The 24,614-nt window shown below is 51.1% G+C and overlaps 2 protein-coding genes across 9 annotated transcripts in view; one reads left to right on the forward strand and one right to left on the reverse strand.

Annotated features, from left to right (window-relative positions):
- The window catches only part of NSD3 (nuclear receptor binding SET domain protein 3), a 46,991-nt gene extending 44,904 nt beyond the window's left edge, over positions 1 to 2,087 (reverse strand). For 6 of the 8 annotated variants that reach the window (XM_068920982.1, XM_009682053.2, XM_009682049.2 and 3 more), the window contains exon 1: positions 1,313 to 1,818. The gene's annotated coding sequence lies outside the window, so the exon portion shown is untranslated. Of the gene's footprint in view, positions 1 to 1,312; positions 1,834 to 1,903 lie in introns of those variants that run through there. The other 2 variants (XM_068920977.1, XM_068920978.1) reach the window with 2 other exon arrangements.
- LETM2 (leucine zipper and EF-hand containing transmembrane protein 2) lies at positions 2,067 to 12,152 on the forward strand. The gene is made up of 11 exons (XM_068920995.1): positions 2,067 to 2,226; positions 3,506 to 3,759; positions 4,561 to 5,017; positions 5,159 to 5,302; positions 6,142 to 6,276; positions 6,727 to 6,930; positions 8,148 to 8,267; positions 8,908 to 9,018; positions 9,160 to 9,249; positions 9,997 to 10,071; positions 10,698 to 12,152. Exons 2-11 carry the CDS (start codon positions 3,713 to 3,715, stop codon positions 10,746 to 10,748), a joined length of 1,434 nt encoding a protein of 477 aa, XP_068777096.1. The 5' UTR covers positions 2,067 to 2,226; positions 3,506 to 3,712; the 3' UTR covers positions 10,749 to 12,152.
- The last annotated feature ends 12,462 nt before the right edge of the window (positions 12,153 to 24,614 follow it).

Below are 24,614 nucleotides of genomic sequence, written 5' to 3' on the forward strand. Positions count from 1 at the left end.
AGCATCCAAAAGAAAAAAAGAGGGAAGGGAAAAAAAAGGAGTTTTAGCCCTCATTCATGCAGAAAAAAATCTTGAAAACAGAATTCAAGAATGTCTGAATCACAGTTCTGAATACTGAAAATTAGAAAGTAAATAAACACATCCAACACTGACTCTGGTTTGTAGGTTTTCAGAAGGTATTAACCAGCTCACAAATTCACATTGAAATATGTCTCTGATGAGGCAAAATAAGCTTTTTCAAGTTCTTGAAAGGTTTAGAGTAGTACAGTGATGTAAATCTTCCACTCTAGCATGATGAACAAAGGGTATCTTCTTGAGCTGTAATCAGAGGGTAGGAGTTTGTGGCTATTCAGCTACTCTTGATTTCCTATTCTGTTAACTCCTCAAGCAAGAGCCTCCCAAGGAAAAAAATTCTCTTCTGTGATCCCAGGGGAGCAACTAGCTTAGCAGAACAAACTTTGGTAGAATAGGGCACACAGGAACTAAACTGTACTATTACACAGTCTGCACTAACAATGCAGAAATGCTTTTGAGAGTAAAAAAGGATTCGGATTAATGGTGGTGTACCCCCTGCAGAATTTAAAGGGCTTGGAGACCAGCCCTTTATGGGAAATGATCTTTCCAACCAAGGGAAAACATAGCGATGTAACGAGACCTCTGGTGGCAGACCTTGGGAGCTTTCTTCCTCCTTTCTTAGGAATCGTTTTACATTTTATTTTTACTTTTAAAAAATATCGTTCACTTGTTGAGGCACTGGTTAGCAAAGTTGCCAATGAGTCGAGGGTATTTTGCATTGTGGGTGATATAGTATTTTCTCACGTTAGTCTCTCAAACACAGAAGCCATTCCAAGAGAGACTAAGTCTTCTGTCATCCACCGAGAACATTTCTCCAGCTGCCTACTTGTTTCATCATAGCTGCAGATCGATAGTATCTGTCTCAAACATGCCAGGGCTTGAAGACTCCATCTGATGCCTAATTCCGTACAAACCTGTTCTCAGGCAATAACACGCAAAACGAGACTCTCCTCCCATTGGCAGCTTTGTACACACAGCTGCTCAAAATACACGCTGCTCTATATATAGATACAAACTGTAATCATTTAAAAGTGAATCTGTCAAGTTTTGTTCCATGCAAGAAAATGAAGGGATACTATTACTGTTCTGCTAGATAGCATGGGTTAGCTGTTATACGTTCCTGAACTACTGATTGCATTTTCACTTTCGAAAACCCTATAAACGTACCAGGAAACACTTAATATGGAAACGGATCAAACAATTTCAGCAGAGTTAACTGTTTAACAAGCTCTCTTACCTTCTGCCAAAACTCGAGCCGAAGCTTTGTAGGATCCAGCAGGAGCAAGCAGCAGAACGAAAAAATCACTTCCTGCCAGGATCTTGTCTTCATACATGTCTCCGAGTTTATCTTACGCACTCCTGGCACTAAGTAAATAACAATAAAAAGGCACAGATGAAGATCTTTCAACAGCAGACTTCCTCTTTCCTTGCCGTTCGCGCAGAAGGCTCTGCCATTTCAACGGAGCTCGCCGCCCCAACGCCGTAGCTTGAAGCTAGATTCAGCGGGAACACGAACAGCCGCCAGAGGAGGGAAGGGCTCCCCGGAGCCCCCGGCTGTGGCTCCCTCCCGTCCCGGGCCGGGCGGGCGCACCTCACCGGAGAGGAACCGGGGCGCCCCAGGGGTGGAGGGGCCGGCCGGGCCCGCAGGCCTCGCACCTGGGGCGCACCGCAGGCGGGCCGGGCGAGGCCCAGGCAGGCTACTGGAGGCCAGCGTAGGCCCAGGAGCGGTCCCCCACCGACCCCAGGCCGCCCCGCCCCTTCCCGGCTCTGACGACACACCTAGCCCCTCCCCCCGCCCCACCCCCAGCCTCGCGGTGGCGTCACGCACCGGCCCGTGACATCATCCAGAAGGCCCGCCCCTCCGGCACGTCCGCACCGCCGCCCCCGAAGCCAATGAGCGGCCCTCTCCAGGGTCACCTCAGGTCGAGCCCCGCCCCTGCCCTGCTCCCATTGGCTGGTTTCTGACAGGGCTCCAGTTCAGTGTTCCGATTGGCTTCTGCTGAAGGCGCTGTGACGCTACGCTATGGCGTGATGGCGGGAGAACCATAGAGCGCCGCGTACCGGGCTAGAGCGCCCAGGGCAGGGCGTTGATGGGACGCCGCGGGCGGACTGAGGCCGTGGCCGGAGCCTTTGCGGGAAGCGGGGCCGGCGGTGAGGGGGGCCGGGGGGGTGAGGGGGGTGAGGGGACCAGGACGCCTGGGTCCAGCTGGGGAGGGGGGGACCCGGCACCAGGACACCTGGGTCTGGCCCAGCTTTGGGGCGGGGGTGGGGGGGGGATCAGCATCAGGACACCTGGGTCTGGCCCAGCTTGGGGAGGGGGGGGGGGACGACAGACCCGGCACCAGGACACCTGGGTCTGGCCCAGCTTTTGGGGGGGGGGGGACAGACCCGGCACCAGGACACCTGGGTCTGGCCCAGCTTTGGGGAGGGGGGGGGATCAGCAGCAGGACACCTGGGTCTGGCCCAGCTTGGGGAGGGGGGATCAGCATCAGGACACCTGGGTCTGGCCCAGCTTTTGGGGGGGGGGGGGACGACGGACCCGGCACCAGGACACCTGGGTCTGGCCCAGCTTTGGGGGGGGGGGGGATCAGCACCAGGACACCTGGGTCTGGCCCAGCTTGGGGAGGGGGGATCAGCATCAGGACACCTGGGTCTGGCCCAGCTTTTTGGGGGGGGGGGGGGGGACGACGGACCCGGCACCAGGACACCTGGGTCTGGCCCAGCTTTTGGGGGGGGGGGGGGGACGACGGACCCGGCACCAGGACACCTGGGTCTGGCCCAGCTTGGGGGGGGGGGGATCAGCACCAGGACACCTGGGTCTGGCCCAGCTTGGGGAGGGGGGATCAGCATCAGGACACCTGGGTCTGGCCCAGCTTTTGGGGGGGGGGGGGGGGGACGACGGACCCGGCACCAGGACACCTGGGTCTGGCCCAGCTTGGGGGGGGGGGGGATCAGCACCAGGACACCTGGGTCTGGCCCAGCTTGGGGAGGGGGGATCAGCATCAGGACACCTGGGTCTGGCCCAGCTTTTTGGGGGGGGGGGGGGGGGACGACGGACCCGGCACCAGGACACCTGGGTCTGGCCCAGCTTGGGGAGGGGGGATCAGCATCAGGACACCTGGGTCTGGCCCAGCTTTGGGGGGGGGGGGGGGGGGGGACAGACCCGGCACCAGGACACCTGGGTCTGGCCCAGCTTGGGGGGAGGGGGGATCAGCATCAGGACACCTGGGTCTGGCCCAGCTTTGGGGGGGGGGGGGGGATCAGCATCAGGACACCTGGGTCTGGCCCAGCTTGGGGAGGGGGGATCAGCAGCAGGACACCTGGGTCTGGCCCAGCTTTGGGGGGGGGGGGTGCTGGTTGGGGGACACCTCCCGAGGAGCTGCCGCACAGCCCCACCTCTGGTCACACCTTCCCCTCTCACTGACCACAGCGGCACAGCAGAAAGGGTGATGCGCGAGAGGCACCGCAGTGCCCTGCCAGGGCTCGGCCCCCCGGCACGGAGGGACATCTCCCGCGGACGGCCGCAACGCTTACCGCCAGCTCCCTGAGGCTCTGACACCCAGCTCGCCCCTTGCTGTTGGAAATGACCATCCCTCTGCTCTCAGTGTCCAGCCAGAGCTGATAACTCCATGGCACGATGGCCTTCTACAGCTGCAGCATGCTGTGTGCAATAGCCAGGACAAGGTAAGATAGAGAATGCTTAATTTTTTACATATACTTCATGCATGAGCATTCCTTCCTGTTAGTTCTCATACTGAATTGTTATTACATTATTAATTAAGCTCAGGGTGGTCACTCATGCATATGAAAACAAGGAGGCTCTCCTGCTTCACAGCACTTTAACACTATGTTAAAGGTGACTGTTGGGGTGTTTGATAGTGTACAAATTCAGGGCAACACCAGTGCTTTAAACTCAAGTAGACATGGCCTAAACTTCTACAAGAGGTTAACTGTCTAAACACAGGTAGTGTTAAGTTGGATTTATGTAAAAAATAAGGGCTTTCTGTAGCTGTTATAATCCATATTAGTCTGTGAGGTCTTACTCCTTATACAAATAAGAGATCAAACTATCTAACCACGTGCCTCTCTTCAGTGTTCAAGCTTATCTTTTCCAGCTGACAGCATGTTGCTGACAGGAGGAGGATGGGAGACAGCAAATGCAGAGAGTCATTTTCCAAACATTTGGGAAAAAGATGAGAAGTTTTGCCTTTAAGTTTGCAACTAGCAAATTTTAGCCAATGCAATTTCTAGAAGGGCTTTCTAGAAGAGGTCTGAAGACTTCAGTTACTCTTCCTAGAGAAAAGTTACTAACGTGAGACAAATTCTCAGCATTGTATCTTTTGTTGAAGGATCAGAACCTCAGGTACTGAGGTTGTCACAAGATTAATTTCACAAGATTAATTTGCCACTAAGATCATTAATTCATATATAATACTTAGGTAGCTCAGCCACAATGCACTGTCACTTACTTAAATCCTTTTCCAGTTTCAGAAGCTCCCATCTCCTTGTGCACGCCAGTTCTCCATATTCTCCTGCAGTTCCTTTTGTCCAACTGGTGGATTCTCATTTAAACCGGACTTGCATAAGACACTCCAAAAAACAGCAGTCATTCCACTGCACACAGCTGGGCATTGGTCTACCTCACTCAGGAACTCAGGTTGTGCGAACATTTCACACATCCGCTTACTTGCATCAGGAGCTTCAAGATAAACCTCCGCCCAACCGAAGTACTGTAAACCGGGGCACTGACACTCTTAAAACTCCAACAAAACAAGGCATAGAGACTGCTGTGGCAAAAAAGTCTTTACGCCAAAAAATTGTGGATGAACTGAAACATTATTACAATGGATTCCACTTGCTTTGGATCGACACTAAGGTTGCTGCCAGGATGCTGTGGAGGCTGTTACATGGTCAGGTTCTCACTAGGAGAGAGAGACGAAGGGTAAGTGCCAGGCACCTTACTAAAACGTGTTAAGAGGTTTATTGTAACTGAAGACGTTTTACCCTTCCTTTTTTAAGTTTCTTAAGAACAATTTTTTTGTGCAGTTGAATAATAGTCCATACTGTGTTCTTCTCTGTACAGTTGCTGAGAACTTGTGCAGATCTCTTCCGGCTGGTTCCTTTCCTCGTATTTGTCATTGTGCCCTTCATGGAATTTCTGTTACCTGTATTTTTGAAAATCTTCCCTGAAATGTTGCCCTCAACATTTGAGACAGAGTCAAAAAAGGTTTGTATCCCTTTTGAAGACATTATGTGCTTCAGCTAGTTAGAACATCATTACAACTACCTGAAGAGTTTATTGTTTTCTGCTACCGTAAATCAGCCTCACACACATCTAGATCAGACATTCCTATCTTATTCCTAGACAGGACAGCAGAATCTGAAGATTATACTATGAACAGTGATCAGTAGGAAAGCACAGAAAAAATCTGCTTGTTCCTTAAACTTCAGGGTTCCCACTGAGAGAAGGTAGTTACTGAATACAAGGCACAAAAATATTTCCCTCTTACTCCTCTCTATTGCTCTGGGAATATTACTGTATTGCTCCCTTCTCTGTACAGTGGAGTGATTCCATAGCAAACAGGGCATTCGTGTGGCAGATGGAGCAGAGGCTCTCATGAGGACTGTCTCAAATGTCAACCTCACAGATTTTCCAGTTCTCCTTAAGTCCATATTGTTTGTGCTTTTGAATTCCACATTTGAGCCACTAGCAGAGGAGGATAGCATCTAACCAAAGTAATCTTCAGCTTTGTGAGTTTTAAGACAGTTATTCAATTGTTCTAGCCCCAAGTCAAAAGTTTTGAAACATTATGTATTTATGAAAAATTCAGAAATCCTGTTGGTGAATTAGCTTGGTACCTGGGAATGACAGTGACATGTATTTCTGCTGTTCAGACCTGAAAAAATACCAGGAGTAGCTTTACAACGGTAGTGATGAACAATTTGAATTTCTAAATGAATCAAAACCTGTTGAATTTAGTAATGAAGTCTTACTCTTCCCCAGAACCCGCCTCACGCCCACTTTTCAAGTGGAATTTCTAATTATATGTTGTTTCTTAAATGAAGGAAGAAAAGCAAAAAAAGAGATTAAATGCAAAACTGGAGTTAGCAAAGTTCCTGCAGGAGACCATTGCAGAGATGGCCAAAAGGAACAAAGCAGATACAGGAGAAGGAAAACAATTCTCTTCCTATGTGCACCAGGTAAAATGGGCTGTGCTGGGGATGACAGCAGCAGCGTATACCAGTTTTTTAGTGCTCTTGTTTTGGGCAGAGAATGTGGGATTTGTGTGAGGACTGGAGAAAGCTCTGACAGCACAGAGCTGTGCTGTCACGTATTTGTCGCTGATTAACTGTATACCCTCTTGCAGCTAATAGCTTAGTGAAACTAGCTTTTGACCCTATCTGTCAGTACTATACAGACACGTGTTTTCATCCTGGAACAACAGTTAAAATTTTACCCTGGGAAATCCTTGAATGGCTACTCAAAGACACCTTTTTACCTTGGGCTTTTAACTATATCATTCTTTGCAGCAAGAGACAGAAGTGCCAGTGTGAGAAATGGGAAGGGGATCCTCAAATAGGGAAGACAGCTGGAAACCATGATTCAATTTGAATGGCTTTTGGCTGTGATACCTCTACTTTGTTGTTCAGATTCGTCACACCGGTCACCAGCCTAGTACCCAAGAGATTGTGCGCTTCTCAAAGCTCTTTGAGGATGAGCTGACCCTGGAACACTTGGAGCGACCACAGTTGGTAGCCCTATGCAAATTGCTTGAGCTACAGCCCATCGGCACCAACAATCTGCTTCGCTTTCAACTTCTGCTGAGACTCAGGACTATCAAGACAGACGATGAGGTAAGTTTAAAATAGCACAGATGCTGCTCAGATGGATTGCACGCTTCTTAGCGATCTGAAGTTCTGCCCTCTGAATCACAGATTACCCATCTTGCATAAGACATGTGTCACTGCCCACACTCTATCCTGGGATGTGTGAAGTTTAATAATGATGGGAGTGGGATCCTCCCAGTGAGAGATTACAGAAAAAACAGAATGAGAGTTCATCTCCTTGCCCCTTTGCCACCTTTAGTGAACCCTAACAAGTATGACACTGCAGAGTATTGTCACTGTTTAGAATACCCTTATGTTTTTATTCTGGAGTCATACTAATTTGTAAAGTGAGATTCTAAATCTGTAATAAGTACTGTGTAGGAAAAAAACAGGTTCTAACCAACTGAACTCAATGTGAATTTATATATTAGCTTATGAAGTAGCCTTCTCCAGGCTAAACAAGCCCAGCTAAGAGGCAGTCTACTTGCTGTTTTCAGCTAAGGGAATTTGTTGAGAAAATAGAGCCAGACTGGGCTACATAGCAAAAAGACGATAGGAAATGATCATACATTGCAGCAGGGGAAATTCCAACTTTATAACGAGGAAAAATTGACACACTGAGTGGGTTAAAAAAAAGGGGAGGAACAAGTTGCCCAGAGGGATCTCCGTCCTTGAGGAGACTCAAAACACAACTGGAAAAGGTTGAGCAGTATGAAGCAAGTTGAGGCCTACCTTGCTTTGAACAGGAGGCTGGACTGGGGGCCTCCAGAAGTCCATTCCAGCCTACGTTCTGTGACTTTGTAGAAATTGTGATTTGAAATGGTGTTAAGAATCCTACTAGGATATGGAAGACAGACCAAAGAACTGCCTACTAGTAAGAAGTGGCCAGTTCTGAAAGGCATACGCACCTACAGGTTCAACTTTAAAGTGTGCAGTCCTGACAATACTCAGGGTCACCCAACTGCAGGCAAATTCAAACCAGTAGGATCCTATGTAAAAGTGAAAACATTCTCATTAGTACTTGAGAAGTCAAGATCAAAGTTTTTCCATCTTCTGTAGCTGAAAACTGACAGCTTTCAAGGACAGAATATATTATCTACGGAGTCAGTTCTCTCGACCTTTTGTATTGCTACGACTTTATGCACACCTATCTGAGCAGACATTTCTTTGGCCTCAAGTTTATCAAGTACATCAGGGTTTTGGCTTACTGTATGGCTAGACAAGAACATTCCTTTTCATTTCAGATGATTGCCAAGGAAGGAGTCAATGGCTTGAGTGTGTCAGAACTTCAGAGCGCATGCAGAGCTAGAGGAATGCGATCATTGGGTCTCTCAGCAGAACAACTGAAGGAACAGCTCAGACAGGCAAGTAGTCTGGCCTACTCTTGCTTGACAAGGTTTCTTCTAGGACAGAATGGTGTGCAGTGTTCAGATCAAACAGGCACAGGTCTCACTGAGAATTCTGCAAGTGTTTTCAGACTGGTCCTTACCTGCCTAGCTGAGCTTTAAAACATGATATATCCAGATTATGACATAGACTAGTTTAAAGAGAAAACCAAAAAGCATCAGGCCTGGTAGAAACCAAATGAAGCAACAAAGATGTTTTGAACTTCTAAAAGAGCCAAGACTTGTAATAGAGCCAATACTAGTCTTTTATAAGCATTCAAACAAATTATGGATACTGATATAGGTGCTATATTTTGGATAATCTGTAGCGATTTCAAAGTACTTAGTTTTCCTAGTTGGCTGTTCATAAGTAGTGATGTTGGTACCTCACTAGTGGCTTCAAGTCTGGAAGCTTTCTCTGCATTATCTATTCCATACAGTATTCTTAATTCTTCAAAACCATTTATTCTCGTTGTGGTGACTTAAAACTGCATTAGCCAAATCCAAAGTAGCTTTAAGATATTTAAGGACAAGAAGTGCTATATAAATGAGTACAAAGCTTAAATGCAAGTCTTAGAGCCAATCTAAAATGACTTCTCCTTCTCTTTTCTTCTGATAGTGGCTAGATCTACATTTAAAAGAGAATGTTCCACCTTCTCTACTCCTGCTTTCCCGTGCCTTGTACTTGATAGATATAAAGCCACAGTCTGTTCAGATACCACAAAATAAGGTGAGTTGTTTGAATAAAGCTTTCAGGTTAATAGTTTAACCATTTACACATTACAAAAAATGAAGTGCTGAGACATATGAGACTTGTTCCTTGATCTTCAAAGTGGAAGTTTACTGAACTGAGCTATGTATTCTTCCTTAGGTAGATGAAACTGCTGAAGAAGTCATGCCATCTCTTCCTGAGGATCAAGAGACTCTAGTGGATTCTGCCCCCATTGTACAGGGAAGAAAGGTTAGAAGATAACAGTCTACAAGTAGAGAAATGAATGTGTAGTGCTGGGGCCTTTGGGAAGAGCAAACCTTTACAAAGCTAGGGGGAAAAAAAAGCAATGTGACACTGTTACACACACATAAGCAATGTATATTCTTGTACTGTGTGCATGTTTTTGCCCCTGAGAGGCGAAAACAGAGTGGCAGACTTTGTCTTGACACGGTAACAGGCAATGAAAAGGTAAAGAGGTCAGCTGTGGCACATCTGGTCCAACTGCTGGAAACAGCTGGTTATTCAATGCCATGTTACTGGCTTCCAGCAGAACACCAACCCCAAGTTTTTAAGTTGCTTTATTCACATAAAGCAGAGAAAGTCAACTTCAATCCAGGTATATTTAGCTAACAGAAGCTGGTTAAAGGTGACTTGTTTCCCGCTCTCCTAGTGAAGTTGGGCCTTTTTGTCCAGGGTGAAAAGATCCAACGTACCTAGATTAAGAAAGCCGAAGCTTACAGTTCTGAATATAAGGCTGGGAAGAATTCATTAGCCCAAACTGATAGAAGGGGAATATTGTGTCAGCTGCAAGAAAGATTTCCAAATAGCTTTGTTGAACAGTCTAGGAGAAACGATGGAAATGCTAGCATGTAGTTTTCACAAACACGCATTACAGAGAACAGCCTTATTCAGATAGGGGAAGGGACTGCACAGGGTCTAGCTACAGCTTTATTTTCTGATCGGCTTTTGTGACTTAAAACTTATTTTTCCGTAAAGAATGAAGAATTTATATCTCAGCCATCAGAGAAACTGCCCATCTCAGAAGCGTCAGTTAAGCCACCACCACGAGAGGTAAGATTTTTTCAGAATTCTTAGGCTGTTCAAAAGGAGATTTTTCTTCACACAACTTGTAGTCAAGCTGCAGAACTCTGTGCCACAAGATGTTGTGGATATTTAGTTCAGGAAGTGACTGGAGAAATTATGGAAGAAAATTGCATCAAGGGTTGTTAAATGCAAAAGATACTACATAAGGCTGAGGAAGACTCCAGTCAAGTTGGCGAGGGTAGGGGAACATTCTGGGGAATTATCAGCATATTCTGTTCATGTTCATACTCTTCCCTAAGCATCTGCTTTTAACCACTGGGATAGAGCAGCCTTCAGTCAGAACCAGGATGGTGTTAAGTTCCCTCCTGCATCTTTAAAGACATTTCTACAGTGAACCTGCCTTTTTTCCTGTATCGTTTTCTTTCTATGAAAATTTGATTTAAATGTAGCTGCTTACACATGGATCTAGGAGGCCCACTTTAGGCAATTGAGAGAATGCTCTTTCACCCTGAAGAGCTTTGATTTTAGTCAACTGTTATTCTCTAGAACAGCTTCCCATATTAAATGGAAGATAGCTGCTTCAGAAAGTTTCAGATTTTAAGAAGTATTTGTATTGGTTCTGCCTAAAGTCTGCAGCTTTCTCTTACATTTAGACTAAAATGGAAGCATCTCGGAGCAGCAAGGCCAGCGCCAACGGAGTTTAGCCTGAAGCCAACGAGAACTGTCCAACATGAAGGGAAAAAGCTTTCGTCTCTCCACCCACCTCCTTAAACTAGGAGAGCAGTTTTCCAGGAGGCTGCTTTACACACAAAAGTGTCAGTAGCCCTAAGGGGTAAGGGGCTCCTCAGTCTATTCCAAGCTTGCTAGCAACTAGGCCGTGCTACTGCTATCTAGATGGAGCCAGCTTCTCATTTGTACTGCATCCCCTACCCCCACCGTTTTAACTTATGTTGTAAATATGTAAATGCGTATGTTACTGTCTGTGCTGTTACTTACTGAACAGGTGTAGATACTCTTAAACCTTAGGTAAGGCAGCTTTTTATTTTCACAAAGGTCTGGGCACAGAATGAGCTAGGCTGGAGCTGCAGGAAAGCCCATTTTGAAGTTTGAAATCCTGTTCAAGAGCTAAGCCCTACAGATAGGGCTTGCAGCTTTTCTTGCTGCTGCAGCTTTACAGGCCTCAATCCTGTTTGCATGGTTTAACCAATAACTAGTGCACAAAATGACTGAGGACCTATTGCATTTAATGGTCACATTTGTACAGAGGAGATTAACCACTGCAAAGGATTGGAGGACCAGCACTCTCCTCGTTGGCATGTTTGAACTTAACTGTTCAGAAAGACTTTACTGTTCTCCTCTTGCCTACCGAGCTTTAAGAGGACAGCTTCCACTCCATGAGCACTCGCACTCATCAGGAACAGCTGCAGCAGGGGACCTGCCCAGGTGCCAAACACTGTTGCAGCAGAAGATTGGGATTTGCATTTTTCAGGATCCTGCTGGGTCATATGCTGGGGGGCAGCAACCTGGGGGTCTGCACACATTTCCCAAGTCAGAGGTAAGACTTGGTTAAACCTTATCAGGCTCGGAACTACGCAGCAGCAAGTGCTCTCAGACTTACTACTTTATAAGTGATTCTTCATACACTCTAGTGTTGACTGTTTTCTTGGTAGACTGTATATGAAAAACTGTTTTTAGAATTTGTTAATTTTTGGACTTTGGCCTATGTAAATGTTCAAAAAGTACTCACTTTATGGACATTAAACATTGATATTTATATTTATTGTAAAATTAAAGTTAGACTTGGTGCTAAGTGGAATGAAACATCTCTTTTAGAGGTCAGACAGCCTTTAGAACAATCAACACAAAAAAAGCCAGTCAGCTGATGGTCAGGTGTTATCAGCACTTTAAACTATGTTACTTACTAGCCATGCAGAAACAGCTTGTGGAAGACTTAACTTATTGTACCGTGCTTTTTGGTTAGTATGCTTCTTTACCTGTGCATCTCTGCCTCATTAGTACAAGCAGCATGCAGTGCGGAATATCTGTTTTTTAAACTGGTGGTTAGTAAACTAGAGCAATGTTATTTCAATAAATGCCCCATTGCTCAAGTGTCACTCCTGCCTCATTTTAGCATGGGTGAGGTGCTGCTAGTAGTTGTTACTTTGCTGATTGGGATAGAATAGCTACTTTGGCTACTTGTCTGTTCAGCAGAAAGCTTTGTCTCCTTGATAACACTGACAGTTGCTATTATTTGAGCAGAACTGACTTGTCTGCAGAGGCTGCTGCTTCTAGAAAAACCTTCCCCCGCCCTCCCCCCCCCCCCCAAAGAGCTGAGGACAGGCCTCATTCGGTACAATATTTCACTGTGTTGAGCACTGAGGTCAGTACTGTAGAATTAAAAGAATGCAAATGATTTCTATATTACAGCTAGAACATGCAAATGGTCAGATGTAATTCCTGAATTCAAGACGAGTAGGAAGAGCTATGCTTTTACAGACAGGAGGAAAGTGGATTTATTTCATAGCATAAACAAGCTCAGTGCAACGTTGCACAAGGTTTCTTAAAGTGCAAAATGAAAGAGAAAGAACACTGAAATAAGCTTGAATAAGTTATTGCTGTAGATACTGAGATGACTCCACTCAAGCAGTTCAGTCATGGAACTTCATTATCTCAAGTCGCTTTTACTTAGAAGCTGCTGTGTCAATTCAGAAGCCAGAGTAATTGACTTCTGTGAGTGCTCCCTGGGAGCTAAGGGTATAGTCAGAGAAGTAGAAAAGCAGGTACAATTACCAGAGGGTCACTGCCACACAGCCAAGGTTTCAGATTTCCTCAGATTTGTTTGCAAATGGTGTTACCTAATTGCAGCTCTAGAGACATCTCCATATGATGGGTAGTTTAGCTAATACTAATGCAATTGGAGGGAACTGATCCCTGTCCCGTAGTAGCAGAGACGTGCAAGAATTCCATTACCATTGATGATTTTTTTCCAGCTCTGCTACACTGCCCCAAGCTCTCATTCTTTGCCAACAATCAATAGTTTACATGACTATTATCAAGGGACATGTTTTTCTTGTACGATGCAAAGAGGCCATGTAGTAACTAAGCAATGCATGAATTGCACAAACAAGTCTCAGCCACTTTTTTTTTAAGCTGGAAACAACTGCTGATATCTAATCAAATGCAAGGCTGTGCCTGGCTCCCCTACCAGGTTCTGAGAGCTGCCCTTTCAGGCAGTTTCATGTCAGGTAATTGGTGACCCATTACTCTTCAACCCCACAGTAAGTCTTCAAACAGGGTGTGTTGCAAGTCCAGAAAAAGGAAGCTTGTGTGTTTCCGTGTTTCTACAGAGCAGAGTGGTAAATTAAGGCTACTCTTCAGGTAGTAAACAATTGTGGTTGTGCTCTAGTCGCACAATATTGACACGATATCCCATAATAGTGAAAGTTAGTGGAGAAGCAGTTAGTCCTGTATGGGAAGAGTTGCTTCTCCTATGAATTCCCCTGTACCAGAAGGTCAGGGTAGCTAGCAATGCTTAGGCACGTAGCCACTCATCCCTGACATAACTGAGAGGAAGTAGCAGATCATCTCTCCCTCCCTGCAGCTGCAGGAAGCACAGCTGCAAAAATGCTGCTGCTCACAACTGAGGGCTGCATCAGAAGTCCTTGTACAAGAATGTGAATGAGAAGGTATTTTTGCAGTGTCTAGCACTTCTCTTCACTGGCTTTGCTTGGGTCAAAGCCTCATATAGCTGCATGTTGCAAGTACACCATATATTTACTAAAGAATGAGTGTGACTGATTCATGGGCTTATTACATCATGGGATTGGCCTGTCCCATGAACAAGCTCCTACCTGAGCAGGATGCAGGAGTGGAGAAAGCTATGTCCATGCAGTGCCCGGGTAGCCAGTGCCACTTCCCACCAGTAGATAGCAGCAACATTCAATTTTGTACAGAAGTACCGCAAGGCAGGTTGCTGGAAGTTACTGACTTGTTTGGCAGCATCTCAAATTTATTCCTAAGCATGGTACTTGCCTACTTCCATCCTTATAGCTGATATATCCTGATCTTCAATGCCTTTATCTTCAAATACTGCTGTAGCACAGGGCAGGGCTGCGAACTCATCATTAGACATGGAGAGCTAAGACTTCACAGGAGTAGACACAGGGAGATAGAGCCAAACGTAAGGCTGCAAAAGCCTTTAAAAACAGATGCAGAGACCTTATACAGCCTGGGTTTGCATATTGTTATCTATGAAGCCCTTTTTCTTTAAGTCAGGATCCTATCTCCAGGTATAGGTGACATTCAGCGAACAGCATTAAAGGGACTCGGATCCTGTAAAAACAAGTCATACTGATAACTGCATGGAGATCTCATTTGCTGTTTCTGCTGCTCCCCAGTTTCTGTGGCTACCTGAGCCGGCTTGGAAGGAAGACAGCCATGTGCATAGCACTATCCTCCACTTCACACACCCAACAGCCCTGCTGGGTTCAAGCTTCAGCTGCCCAAGCAACATGTAAAAGCCATATGTACAAGGCACATTGCTAGCCCTTTCTTATTTTAAAGGGCTGGCTACAACCCTACAACAACAGAACAGCACATGGAGAGTCTGACCCTTGCACGCAACCCTACAATAACAAGCCAATGTCTATGTCAGGGAAGACAAAATTTGATTGAGAAATTGTTTTGATTTCCAAGGGCAATTAAGAGTCACAAGAGGAAACATTACCCAGAAATGCCCTCTTGACAGAGCCCTTCTGAAGGCAGCCATCACGGTTAAAGGATTTCAGATTCATAGAATAAGCCATTCATTAGTGTAGAGGGTAATGAAGTGTTTTCAGCACCAACAAGACTTCAAAGGGTTCTGTTTTCTCCATGCCTGCAGCAACAGCTGAGCTTCAAAGCTCAGACCCTGCTGTTGTGTCCAGACCAGCTCAAGCCAATAGCAGCAAATGAAGTTACTTGAACTTGCGAACTACATAGCTGGCCCCTTATGAGTCCACATTTTGCAGTCCTGCCCAAGTGCTGTGCAGCTGAGCTTTCCACAGGCAGAACTGCACTCTGCAGACACCAGAGAAGCACTGCCTGAGAACCAGTCTCCCCCGAACTACATCTGCTTCTTCCACAAACATGAAGGAAAGAGTAACCAGCAGAAAGATTCCAACCCGGCACCAGTGGAGCACACGCAAGTTCAGAATAGGGTTCCCCTAGGTTTCCATACATGTGTGCACAAACACAGCAGCTGCTCTGCACAGTAGGACAGCTGTAACACATGAGAGGCTCCGTAGCCTGCACAAGCACCAGCCAGGTTCCCCTGCACAGTAAAACTTGTGAGTGCAGGAGCCAAGCCCTGCTCCATCCAGGCTTCCCAAACAAGCCCCAGCATAAGCAACACCAGCACACAAACACTGTTCCACTGCTCTTTTAATTGCTCACCAGGCCTTACTTTATGTCAACCTCTAAGCCCACTGCTACTGTGTTTGTAGCCATTATTAAGAAACCTGTCTGATGCAACAAGTAAGACTAGAGGGTATCCTCTGAACAGGAGAATAGGCTCATCCCTTTCGTCTGCCTTAAAACTACATCCTGCACAGATCAATATTCTAGATGCATGAACAGTTAAGCAGGACCAGGCTGTCAGTTGTTTAGGAGGCAGGCCCTGGAACAGCAAGCTTTGAATCAGTACTAGTGCTCTGTTATAAATCTGAACAAGTCAGAGCCCACTTGCTTTCTAAGCCACAGGAGAGATTACAGGGAGAGGTGATTTACTGTTTCATTGCAGCAGTGTCATGGATGAGTGTGGCTGTGTGCCTGGGCAGCGCTAGCTATGCAGTGCTCCTGATAAGAGCTGTTAGGGAGAGTCACAGGAGTGATTTTGGTGTCCTTGCTTTTAGAACTGTAGAATCAATATTTTCATGTTTTCCAGCCTACCCATAAAGAGACAGGAGTTACTTAAGGAGAGTTATCCAAGGTGCCTATGAATCACCTGACTCCAAGAACAAAGGCTTTAAGTAGAAACACATGTTTACTGTTCTCTAGCAAGACAAGGGGCAAGTACTGAGTTTCTCAACAGACAAGGAGAGTTAATAGCAGCACCAGTTAACAAGTAACTTTTCCAAAGAAATCTCTACTTACAGCAGCTCAGCTGTTTCAGCAGATACAGAATTTACCAGCCAAAAGGAAAAGGTACTTTCAAGCCCATTTAACGTTCTCAGACATATAAGGATAAACCATTCCTTATAAAATAAAGGGGGGGGGGGAACCCAGCACTTAACTCACCAGCTGGTACCCGGAGGTACTCTGGAGAGGGGCAGTCTGTAAACAAGCTGTTAAAGGGCAGGAGCACCTTGCTGTTTCATACTTAAGGGGGCATGCCCTGTTAACACAAGGCATCTTGGGAATGCAGGTGCTATAAGAAGGTGGCCTTCGGTCAGCAGAAGCTTCTGCTGGCTAGACAAAGCATCTGAGGAGTGGGCAGGCTGCAAGGAATGAAGCTGGACTGTGCCTTTTGATATCTAAAGTTGTTTCTTCAGGGGCCCGATAGCAAATGCAAAACTCAACAGGATGGCAGAAAGTAATCAAGGAGCTTTAATAAAATTCATCTGAAGGCAAGGTCTCTGTAGGCTCTTCTCTACAGTAGGGTATCTATCTAGGCAATGATAGCCAGTAGCAACTGGCTCTGTAGCGTACAGCACAAGCCCTGGACTGCACCATTTCTAGCCTGCCTACTCTAACTTGCTGTTATGGGCTCCTGGTCGGAACATAGGGCAAGCATGATAGTGCTAGGTGGTGAGCTCTTCTCTGGGAAACAGCATCTTTCCTATACAGAGGAGGAGTCTCTCCAGGCTAACAGAAATCTACTGATTTTGTGCAAGCACTGAAAGGAAGGCAATGCTAGCATCCTTGGGCATATGCAGTCTGAGAGCAGTTGGGATTGCCAGAGTAGACAACTCCCATCCTGCTAAAAGGATTAGCAGTCCTGGTGGGATTTTACTGAGCTGTGAAAATGTGCAAGTCATGATAGCTAACAAGTTAGGTCATCTGATCAAGTAGGAGTGCTATGCTCTGGGTGCTCCTTCTCCCAGAGAAGAGGGAGACCAAGAAATGACTGCATGCTCTGTTTAACACACTTGGAGCAGAATAAAGGGCTTGCTTGGGCTGTGCCTGTCTGAAGAGCCTGCAGGTAGCTCTGCACCAGCTGCTGCCCCTGTGCCTGCAAGCCTGACCCACAGCTGAGCACATGCTGCCCCAAAACGTAATCAGGCGGGCTGCTGATGGGGGCAGTGGAGGCTCTTTCACATGCCGTACACCTGCTGGCTCATTTCAGAGCATACTTTGTGAACCCATCTACAGGTCTTTTCTCTCTTTATTGCATGCAATGTAGATATGGACACTCCTTTCTCAGCATGCCTCATGGCTCAGAAAACCAGACCTCTGCCTGCTTCAGCTTGGTTCTGCCCTACAGAGTAACCTTGCCGAGCCGATGGACTGGCTTATTGGGCTCCTGTTTCTAGAGCAAAGGCACTAGTTAAAAGTGACTATGCAAAAGCTTTTTTTCTACCTCCTCAGCCTTAAAGACCTTTCTACCTCAGACCTGAGAGTCAAGGGAAGTTGTTGTCTCATGTCGTGATATAAATGGGAGTTGGGAATCAGCAGGGGAAGAATTAGCTCAGCTGGTTAGTGCTTCTGCTGGAGAGGGGCAGAGCCCCATGCGGTTTTCCCAGGGCTGCACTGAGCCTGCTAGGCTCGTGGGGGCGGGATGCCTCCAGACCCCGTGCTCCGCGGCACCCTCACGGCAGGGACAGCACAGCGAGGAGGGGCTCCCTCTGCCACTGGGGCTTGCCGCTGCTCAACGTGTTGTCAGGGCCCTGCCAAGGGACAAGCACAATATTATTCTGGCAGCCTGCAAAGTTTTCAGGGTACTGAAGATGTTGGAGTTAAATTTCAAATTGTTAGGTGCTTTTCCGGTTTCACTGCGAGAAGTAGGCAGAAAATTACTGAGATAATACCCTTAATTTCCTGCAAATGGATAATGTTCCCTTGAAAGACTACTCTGATACTCTTTAAATACATCTTAAGAGAACATCTTATACCACATAATACAGGGTAATGAGAGAAGTCAGGTTCTCCAGTCTGGTGCTCAAGCCCTGCGTCTGCTCCAACTTCTGAACCCTACTGAACTCTCCCTGGCAGCGTGTAGCAATTGGCCAGGAAAGTTTAAGGTAAAACGATCGGATAATGGCTCCTTCAGTAGCTGCTTTGCCAGCTTTGGTCAATCAGCTCAGACAAGAGCAGCAGATCAGCCCAAAAGGTCCAGCCAGCCAGGACCGTCCTGCGTGGTTCAGAGGACGCGTTCTGGCCAGGGTAACGGGTCTCTCCGGGTCAGGTGAGCACCCAGTTCTGCAGCTTTGCTTGAAACTCACCCACCACCACCATCCTTACCTGAGGGCATCCAGCAGAACATATTTCCCCCAGGTAGCCTCTAGATCTAGCCGATCTTCCCCTCCCCACCACCCCTTTGCCTAGGGACATGCTCCAGGCAGACAGGAACGCCCGCAACACCACCGCGGTCTCAGCAGCGTCACGGGGGGGCTGTCACATGAGCTGTGAGTGAGCCGGTCTGTGTGCAGGGGCCAGTGGCTGCAGGACAGCATGCCAACAGGGCTCTGCTCCTGCCCTGGGTGATTTTTCTAGCTGTACATGCCTGGCTGGAGTAGCCCAGCTGGACACAGCACTGGAACTTGCAAATTGCAGATGAATGTTCTGCCTGCCCATCAGCTGCTGAGTGAAAGAGCCGCACAGCGTCACGCTCTCCCGCCTGCCACAGTGGGAGCACAACGGGGACCCGCTCTCTGCTGGTTTTGCAGGCATTACAGTGATTAACAATAATTAACATAGGAAGCAGCAGTTGGTCTCGCAGGGGAGGTTAATTGTGCTCAGGATGTTACGCAACCGTTGCGGATCTCCTTGGGGGGCTCAGCTGAGAGGAGCTGGCGTGGCTGCTGGCCGGCTAGAGGCAGAGCAGCCTCCTCCGGGCCCTCCCCGGGGAGCAGAGCCCCCTTCCCACGCGTGCCCTGTTCGGGGGGCATGCCAGGACCGTGTCCGGCGCCCAGCTGGGCGTCCGCACCGCAGGACTGACCTGCTGCTCTCCTGCACTGGTAGCTCGGGCTCAGGAGGCTTGGCTCGGCTCTGGAGGCAGGCTTCAACGCCTCCAAAGCTCTCATGATGCAACTGGTAGCTCCTGCTCCACCGTCCCTCCATTTTGGTGAGTTTTCCCACGTGCGGAGCACAGCTTCCGACCCGAGCTTTCCTTCTTCTCATTTTTCCCCCCCAGTCTACTTGTCATCTGGGCTCCCGTTTGCCTGGTGGGCTTGGGAGAGGTGGCCTGCTCCGAGCTTCCCCCTCCGGCGCCGTTTCCTGCCCGCTCCTCCGGGGCTGCTCCGGCAGCAGAGGCGGCCCCGGCTCCCTGCGGCCGGGGCCGGACCGAAATCCCAACAGTAATTAATGGGCTGCGACTGCACAAGGTGGGTTTAAAGGGGGGGAAGTGAAAGCTTTCAAAGATAATATTTTTAATAGCTATTTAGGTTTTGGCCCGGATTTCTATGAACGTTTTAACTTTCATATGAATGGCATTTTGCTGGGAGAGGGGGGAAAAAGCGGCCGCTGTGCTCTGCAGCTGCGAGGCAGTCGGGGCGGATGCTCCTCGAGCGGCACGCGTGGCACGGGAGCAGGCTCGGGGCGACGGAGCGGGGCCGCGCGGCGACGCGGGGCCGCAGCTCCAGGACCCTCGCGCTCGTTTCTGGATACCCTGCCCGGGTGGCAGAGGGCGAGCTGCAGCCGGGTGCCCCCGGCGCCTTCCCGCTCCCCTCCGCCTTTGCCGGCGGGCGTGCGAGGGGTAACTTCTCCTTTGCTTTCCTGCTCTTCTTTTAATTCGGAAAGATCTGGAAACGGAGGCTTGTTCTTCCCTGGTTTTGCAGTGGTTACCTGCCACCTCTGACTTTTAGCCTAAAAGTATCTGAGCACCAAATTGCTAATAAAAAATCTCCTTCTCCCAGAAGTGAGCTGGGCACTGGAGTTCAGGAGAGCTGGACAAAACCGAAGCACATCCTTGGGTTACATGCCTATGAACAAACTCGTTTGCAGCCCGAAAATCCCTGCCCCTCTCAGCTGCTTCTCGCCGCGCTGTCGTCTCACTCGTTCGTTAGCTACCGCAGAGTTTTCCAGGGAAGACAAAGCTCGACCTCCTAACCTAACGCAGCGTGCAGCCCGCCCCTGCTTTAGAGAGGCAAACCCCTCCCCGGGTTTGTTTATGTGCTGTAAAGCAGCAAAGAGGAGCTCTTGGGCCAGGCTTTTCCTCTCTGCCAGGCGTCCGCGAGCCGGGCTGCATACGCCTGCGCCCAGCGGTGCTGGGGGACGGCAGCGGGCGCTGCGCTGGGGCAGGAGGGAGGCACCGTATGCCCGGTTCGGCTCCGGCGTTCCCGGGGGGATGCACCCCTAATGCCCGGTTCGGCTCCGGCGTTCCCGGGGGGATGCACCCCTAATGCCCGGTTCGGCTCTAGCGTTCCCAGGGGGTGCACCCGTACGCCTGGTTTGGCACCGACCGGCCTGCCCAGGACCGGCCCTCCGGTGCCCCGTGAACCAGCGCAGCTTCGTGGGCTCCCCTCGCTAAACAGGCACAAGAAAGGCAAAAGTCAGCGTTTTCGGTACATGACCCACCGAGAGTGAGCAAAGGAAACTAACTGAACAGAGCCCCGTAAATTACTGAATTCTGTTCTGCAACATCGGGCAAATTAAACCTTGCAGGGATCCAAGCCAGTGTGTGCTTTGGCTTGGGGAGAGCTTTTCCAGCCAGGCTGGTGCCAAACGCCTTTCAGCCCTCCCCTCGGCTCTGGGCGAGCCTGCTCCGCGCAGGGTTTATCCTTCCCCCGGGCATCCCCCGCGCTGTCGCGGCTCCCCGGGCCGGCGCAGGAGCCGGCGGCCACGCGGGGTCGGCGCAACGCTCCCAGCCGGCCGGGGAAGCCAGGCTGCAGCCCGCCGACCCAGCTGGCTTTTATGTGCTGGGGGAGGCACTTGAACGCAGTTACTGACCTCTTTTGTGGGGAGGAGGAGGCGGCGAAGGGGAAACAGAGGGAACGCATTAAATTCCAGGCGCTGTGCTCGGCTCCCGCCCCCTTCCCCAGGCCCTGCGGATGGGGGCACGAGGGCTTTTATAACCAGATCGAGGTAGGAAAGAGGGGAATGTTGCCGAGTCAGGACTCGGTAAAACGTCTCTTTTGGGTGTTAGCCCCGAGCTGGACTCCGGCTTTGCCCTGCATGCGGAGAACGGGCTGAACTCGGGCCGGCTCCGGCGCCGGGCTGCGGTGCCGCCCGCGTTGCAGATGAGCTGGACTGCGCTGGCCGCCCCGCGGGCACCTCGTCCCCCTCGAGGGTCCACCCTGGGCGCTGCGGTCCCGGGGCAGACCCCCTCGCTGAGCCGGGAAGCGCGTGGGCCGGGTGCTGCGCGGGAGCCGGAGCGCGGCTGGGGAGGGGGCTCGCCGGCGGGCTGCCCCGGCAGAGCGGCCCGCAGCGCGGAAACCTCCTCCCTTCAGCCGGGAAGAAGGGGCCGGCGAGGGCATGCCCCGAGGGATCGGCGATCTCCGTCGGCTGGTGGTAGGAAGCGTCGCCCCTGCCCCGGCCATCCGTGCTTCCTGCGTCAGCCTCTGCCCCCGAAAGCTGCTGCTGAAAGATGCACTGGTCAGCACTTCTAAAGTAGATTAATATGCAGAGGGAAAAGCACTGATTTAGTGAGGCCCAAGCACAACAAAGGCCGAGATTTATAGCTTTCTGTATTAGAGCATTACATTCCTAGCAGGCTTGCTGTCTCTGTTATAAATTTGTAATGAAGAAGACTGAGGCTTACTCCAGCTTAAAATAACGTAGAACAAGGGCTCGATAGCCAAACCCTGCAAAGAGAGCAACGAGGAGAGTTGCAGGGTGCCGAGCAGCAGGAATCCCCCCGGTTATCTGCCAGGGGTAGTGCCTTCCCGGCCCTGGTCGTCCTCGCGGCGCCCAGCGCTCGCCCCGGCTGCAGCCCTGCGGCCCAATCCGCCGCAGGCTCCGTCCTGAGCCCGCTGCACAGTGGCAGGGCTTTGACGGGAGCGGGAATTATCTGCAGCTGCCCCGGTTCATAAGTGATGTTTTGTTTGGATGAAATCAAGCCGATCCGTGGTGTTTGACAGTGTCTGGTGCGCGAGCTGTCAGGGGGAGTGATGTACAGCAGGAGAGCCGGGCGGATGGCTGTGCCAAGTCCTGCTGCGGGAGGGCCTGGGCGGCCGGCGCGCCTCTGCGCGGCGTGCAGCGCGGGGCCGGGACGCGCGCCAGCCCGCTGACACCCGTCACATCCACCGCGGGGCTGCGCGAGGGCAGCGCCTGGGCCCGGCCGGCGCAAGCGGCCCCCTCCCCGTTCCTCTGCGGCCCCCTGCCCGGGCGCCGCGAGCGGCGAAGGTTTCGGGGAGGGGTGCGTGCCAGCGCCCGGCTGCCTGCGGCTGCCCCGGGCGCGGGGCGGGCTGCGGGAGCGAGCGTCGCGGTGGAATTGCAGACAGGGTTTCCTGACACCGCTGGCGGCCGGACAAAGCGCAGCTCGCAGCGGAGCAGCCAGGGCCTGGACCGCGGCCAAGAGATCGTCTAGGTCCCGCGCAGCCGGAGGGCTTTAAAAGGAGAGAAGGAGGAAGGCTGCGAGAGACGCGAGGTGCCGGCTAGCCAAGCACGCGGCCGCGGGCCCAGCCTGGTGCACAGGGCGCACGGCACGATGCAGCATGGCGCAGCACGGCACAGCGTAGCACGGCACGGTGCAGCATGGCGCGGCACGGTGCGGCACGGCACGGTGCGGCACGGCACGGCGCGGCGCGGCGCGGCGCGGCACGGCACGGTGCGGCACGGCACGGTGCAGCATGGCATGGTGCAGCATGGCATGGTGCAGCGCGGCACAGTGCAGCACAGTGTGGCACGGTGCAGCACAGTGCAGCACGGTGCAGCGCGGCACGGCGTGCGCCAGCCGCGCGGCTGGAGCCACCCAGCCTATTATCATCCTTAATTGCCCTCCTTGTAACCCCGGGAAATGAGCGGAAGATTGCGATAGCAGCCGTTGCGGATGATGTAAACGCGAGCCCCGTCTCTCCCCAGCGCCCTGCCAAGTCGGTCCCGGGGAGAATGGTGATTTATGAATACCTCCAGCCCCGCTCCCCCCTCTCCTGGCTGCCTGCGCTGCAAGTTTAATCTAGGACTGTGAATTCAACATAAATCACTTGATTAAAAGCTCTACTTAATTTAGGAGGGGAGAGGGGGAGAGTGCAGCTGATCGATTTAATTTACACATAGAAATAGCAACAAGCAGATGCTTTTAAAAGGGCCAGGGAGACGCGGAGAACCGTGATCCTGCGGCCGTTTAATCTTAACCATTTAATTGCTAAGTAAACAGGCTTTCCAGCCGCTCGCCCCGTGCCGCGTTCAGCCGGGGGATTCCCGGGCAGGCGGCGCGGGCCCTGCTCGCCGAGCGGCCGCGGGAGAAGGGCCGGGGGCCGGCGGGGGGCCCGGCCGCGCCGTGCCCTCCCCGGGGACAGCCGCTCGGAGGCACTTTGCTGCGCGCTTCTCGGAAGATGAAACGCGTTTCCCAGGGATGGAACAACTGCTGGAGGCAGCAGGTCAAATTTAAATGCAAACAGGCTGGAGTTGGCACCAGATTCACCCTCGTAGGAGAAAAAGACAGTAAAACGTAGAAATGTAATCAGCGCAGCCAGCGCCTGCGTCAGCGAGGGAGGGCCGGCTGCAGATGCCGGAGCGCAGGCTGGATTGCAGCCTGCGCCGCCGGCTCTGCCACGGGGCGAGCGCGCCGGCACGGCCCCAGCGCGCGCCGCCCCCGGCCGGGGCGCCCACCTCCTCGGGGAGCCGGGGTGCAGCCCCCGCGCCGCGCTGCCCCCGGCGCCCCCGGCAGCCGCTCCGAGCCGCGGTTTTCGGCCGGCGGGGTGACGTGGCAGGGGCCCGCCGGGACGGCCGGAGCGTGCCCTGCCGCGCGCCGCCGGCCGGGCAGGTGTCCCGGGGTCCCGCTCCCCAAAAGCGAGCTCTGATCACGGCACCTTTTGCAGAGGCTTCGCGCCGGTCGGGGGCCGAAACCCTGCCCAGCGTGCCCGAGTCGCGGCTCATCCGCCCACCGGGGCAGAGGATGCCCGCGGGGCCTCCTCTTCCTCGCGGGGCCGGCCCAGGTGAGCGAAAGCCCCCCGCTCCCGTGGTGGCGGTCCCGCGTTTCAAGCGCCGGCGCAGCTGGCCGCGGGCCGGGACGGACACCTCCCTGGTTAAAAAGGAGAAAGTTGATTTTTTTTTTTTTTCCTTTGACATTTTCCTTCCCCGCCTGGCAGCTCGCGTGAGCCAAAGGCTCTGCCCGCGCCGCTGCCCCAAAGCCGCTCTCCGGCCGCTGGCGCCCCGGCGGGAAGGTACCGGCCGTCGCCGCGCTGCCCGGTCCGCTCGCCCGCGCGAAGCCTCTGCGCCAGCCGCCGGCCCAGGACCCGCGAGAGCCCGCGGCCCCCCGGCGCGCGGGGCAA

Source organism: Struthio camelus, chromosome 27 (assembly GCF_040807025.1).
Source record: "Struthio camelus isolate bStrCam1 chromosome 27, bStrCam1.hap1, whole genome shotgun sequence".
In the NCBI taxonomy this organism is placed as follows: Eukaryota; Metazoa; Chordata; class Aves; order Struthioniformes; family Struthionidae; genus Struthio; species Struthio camelus.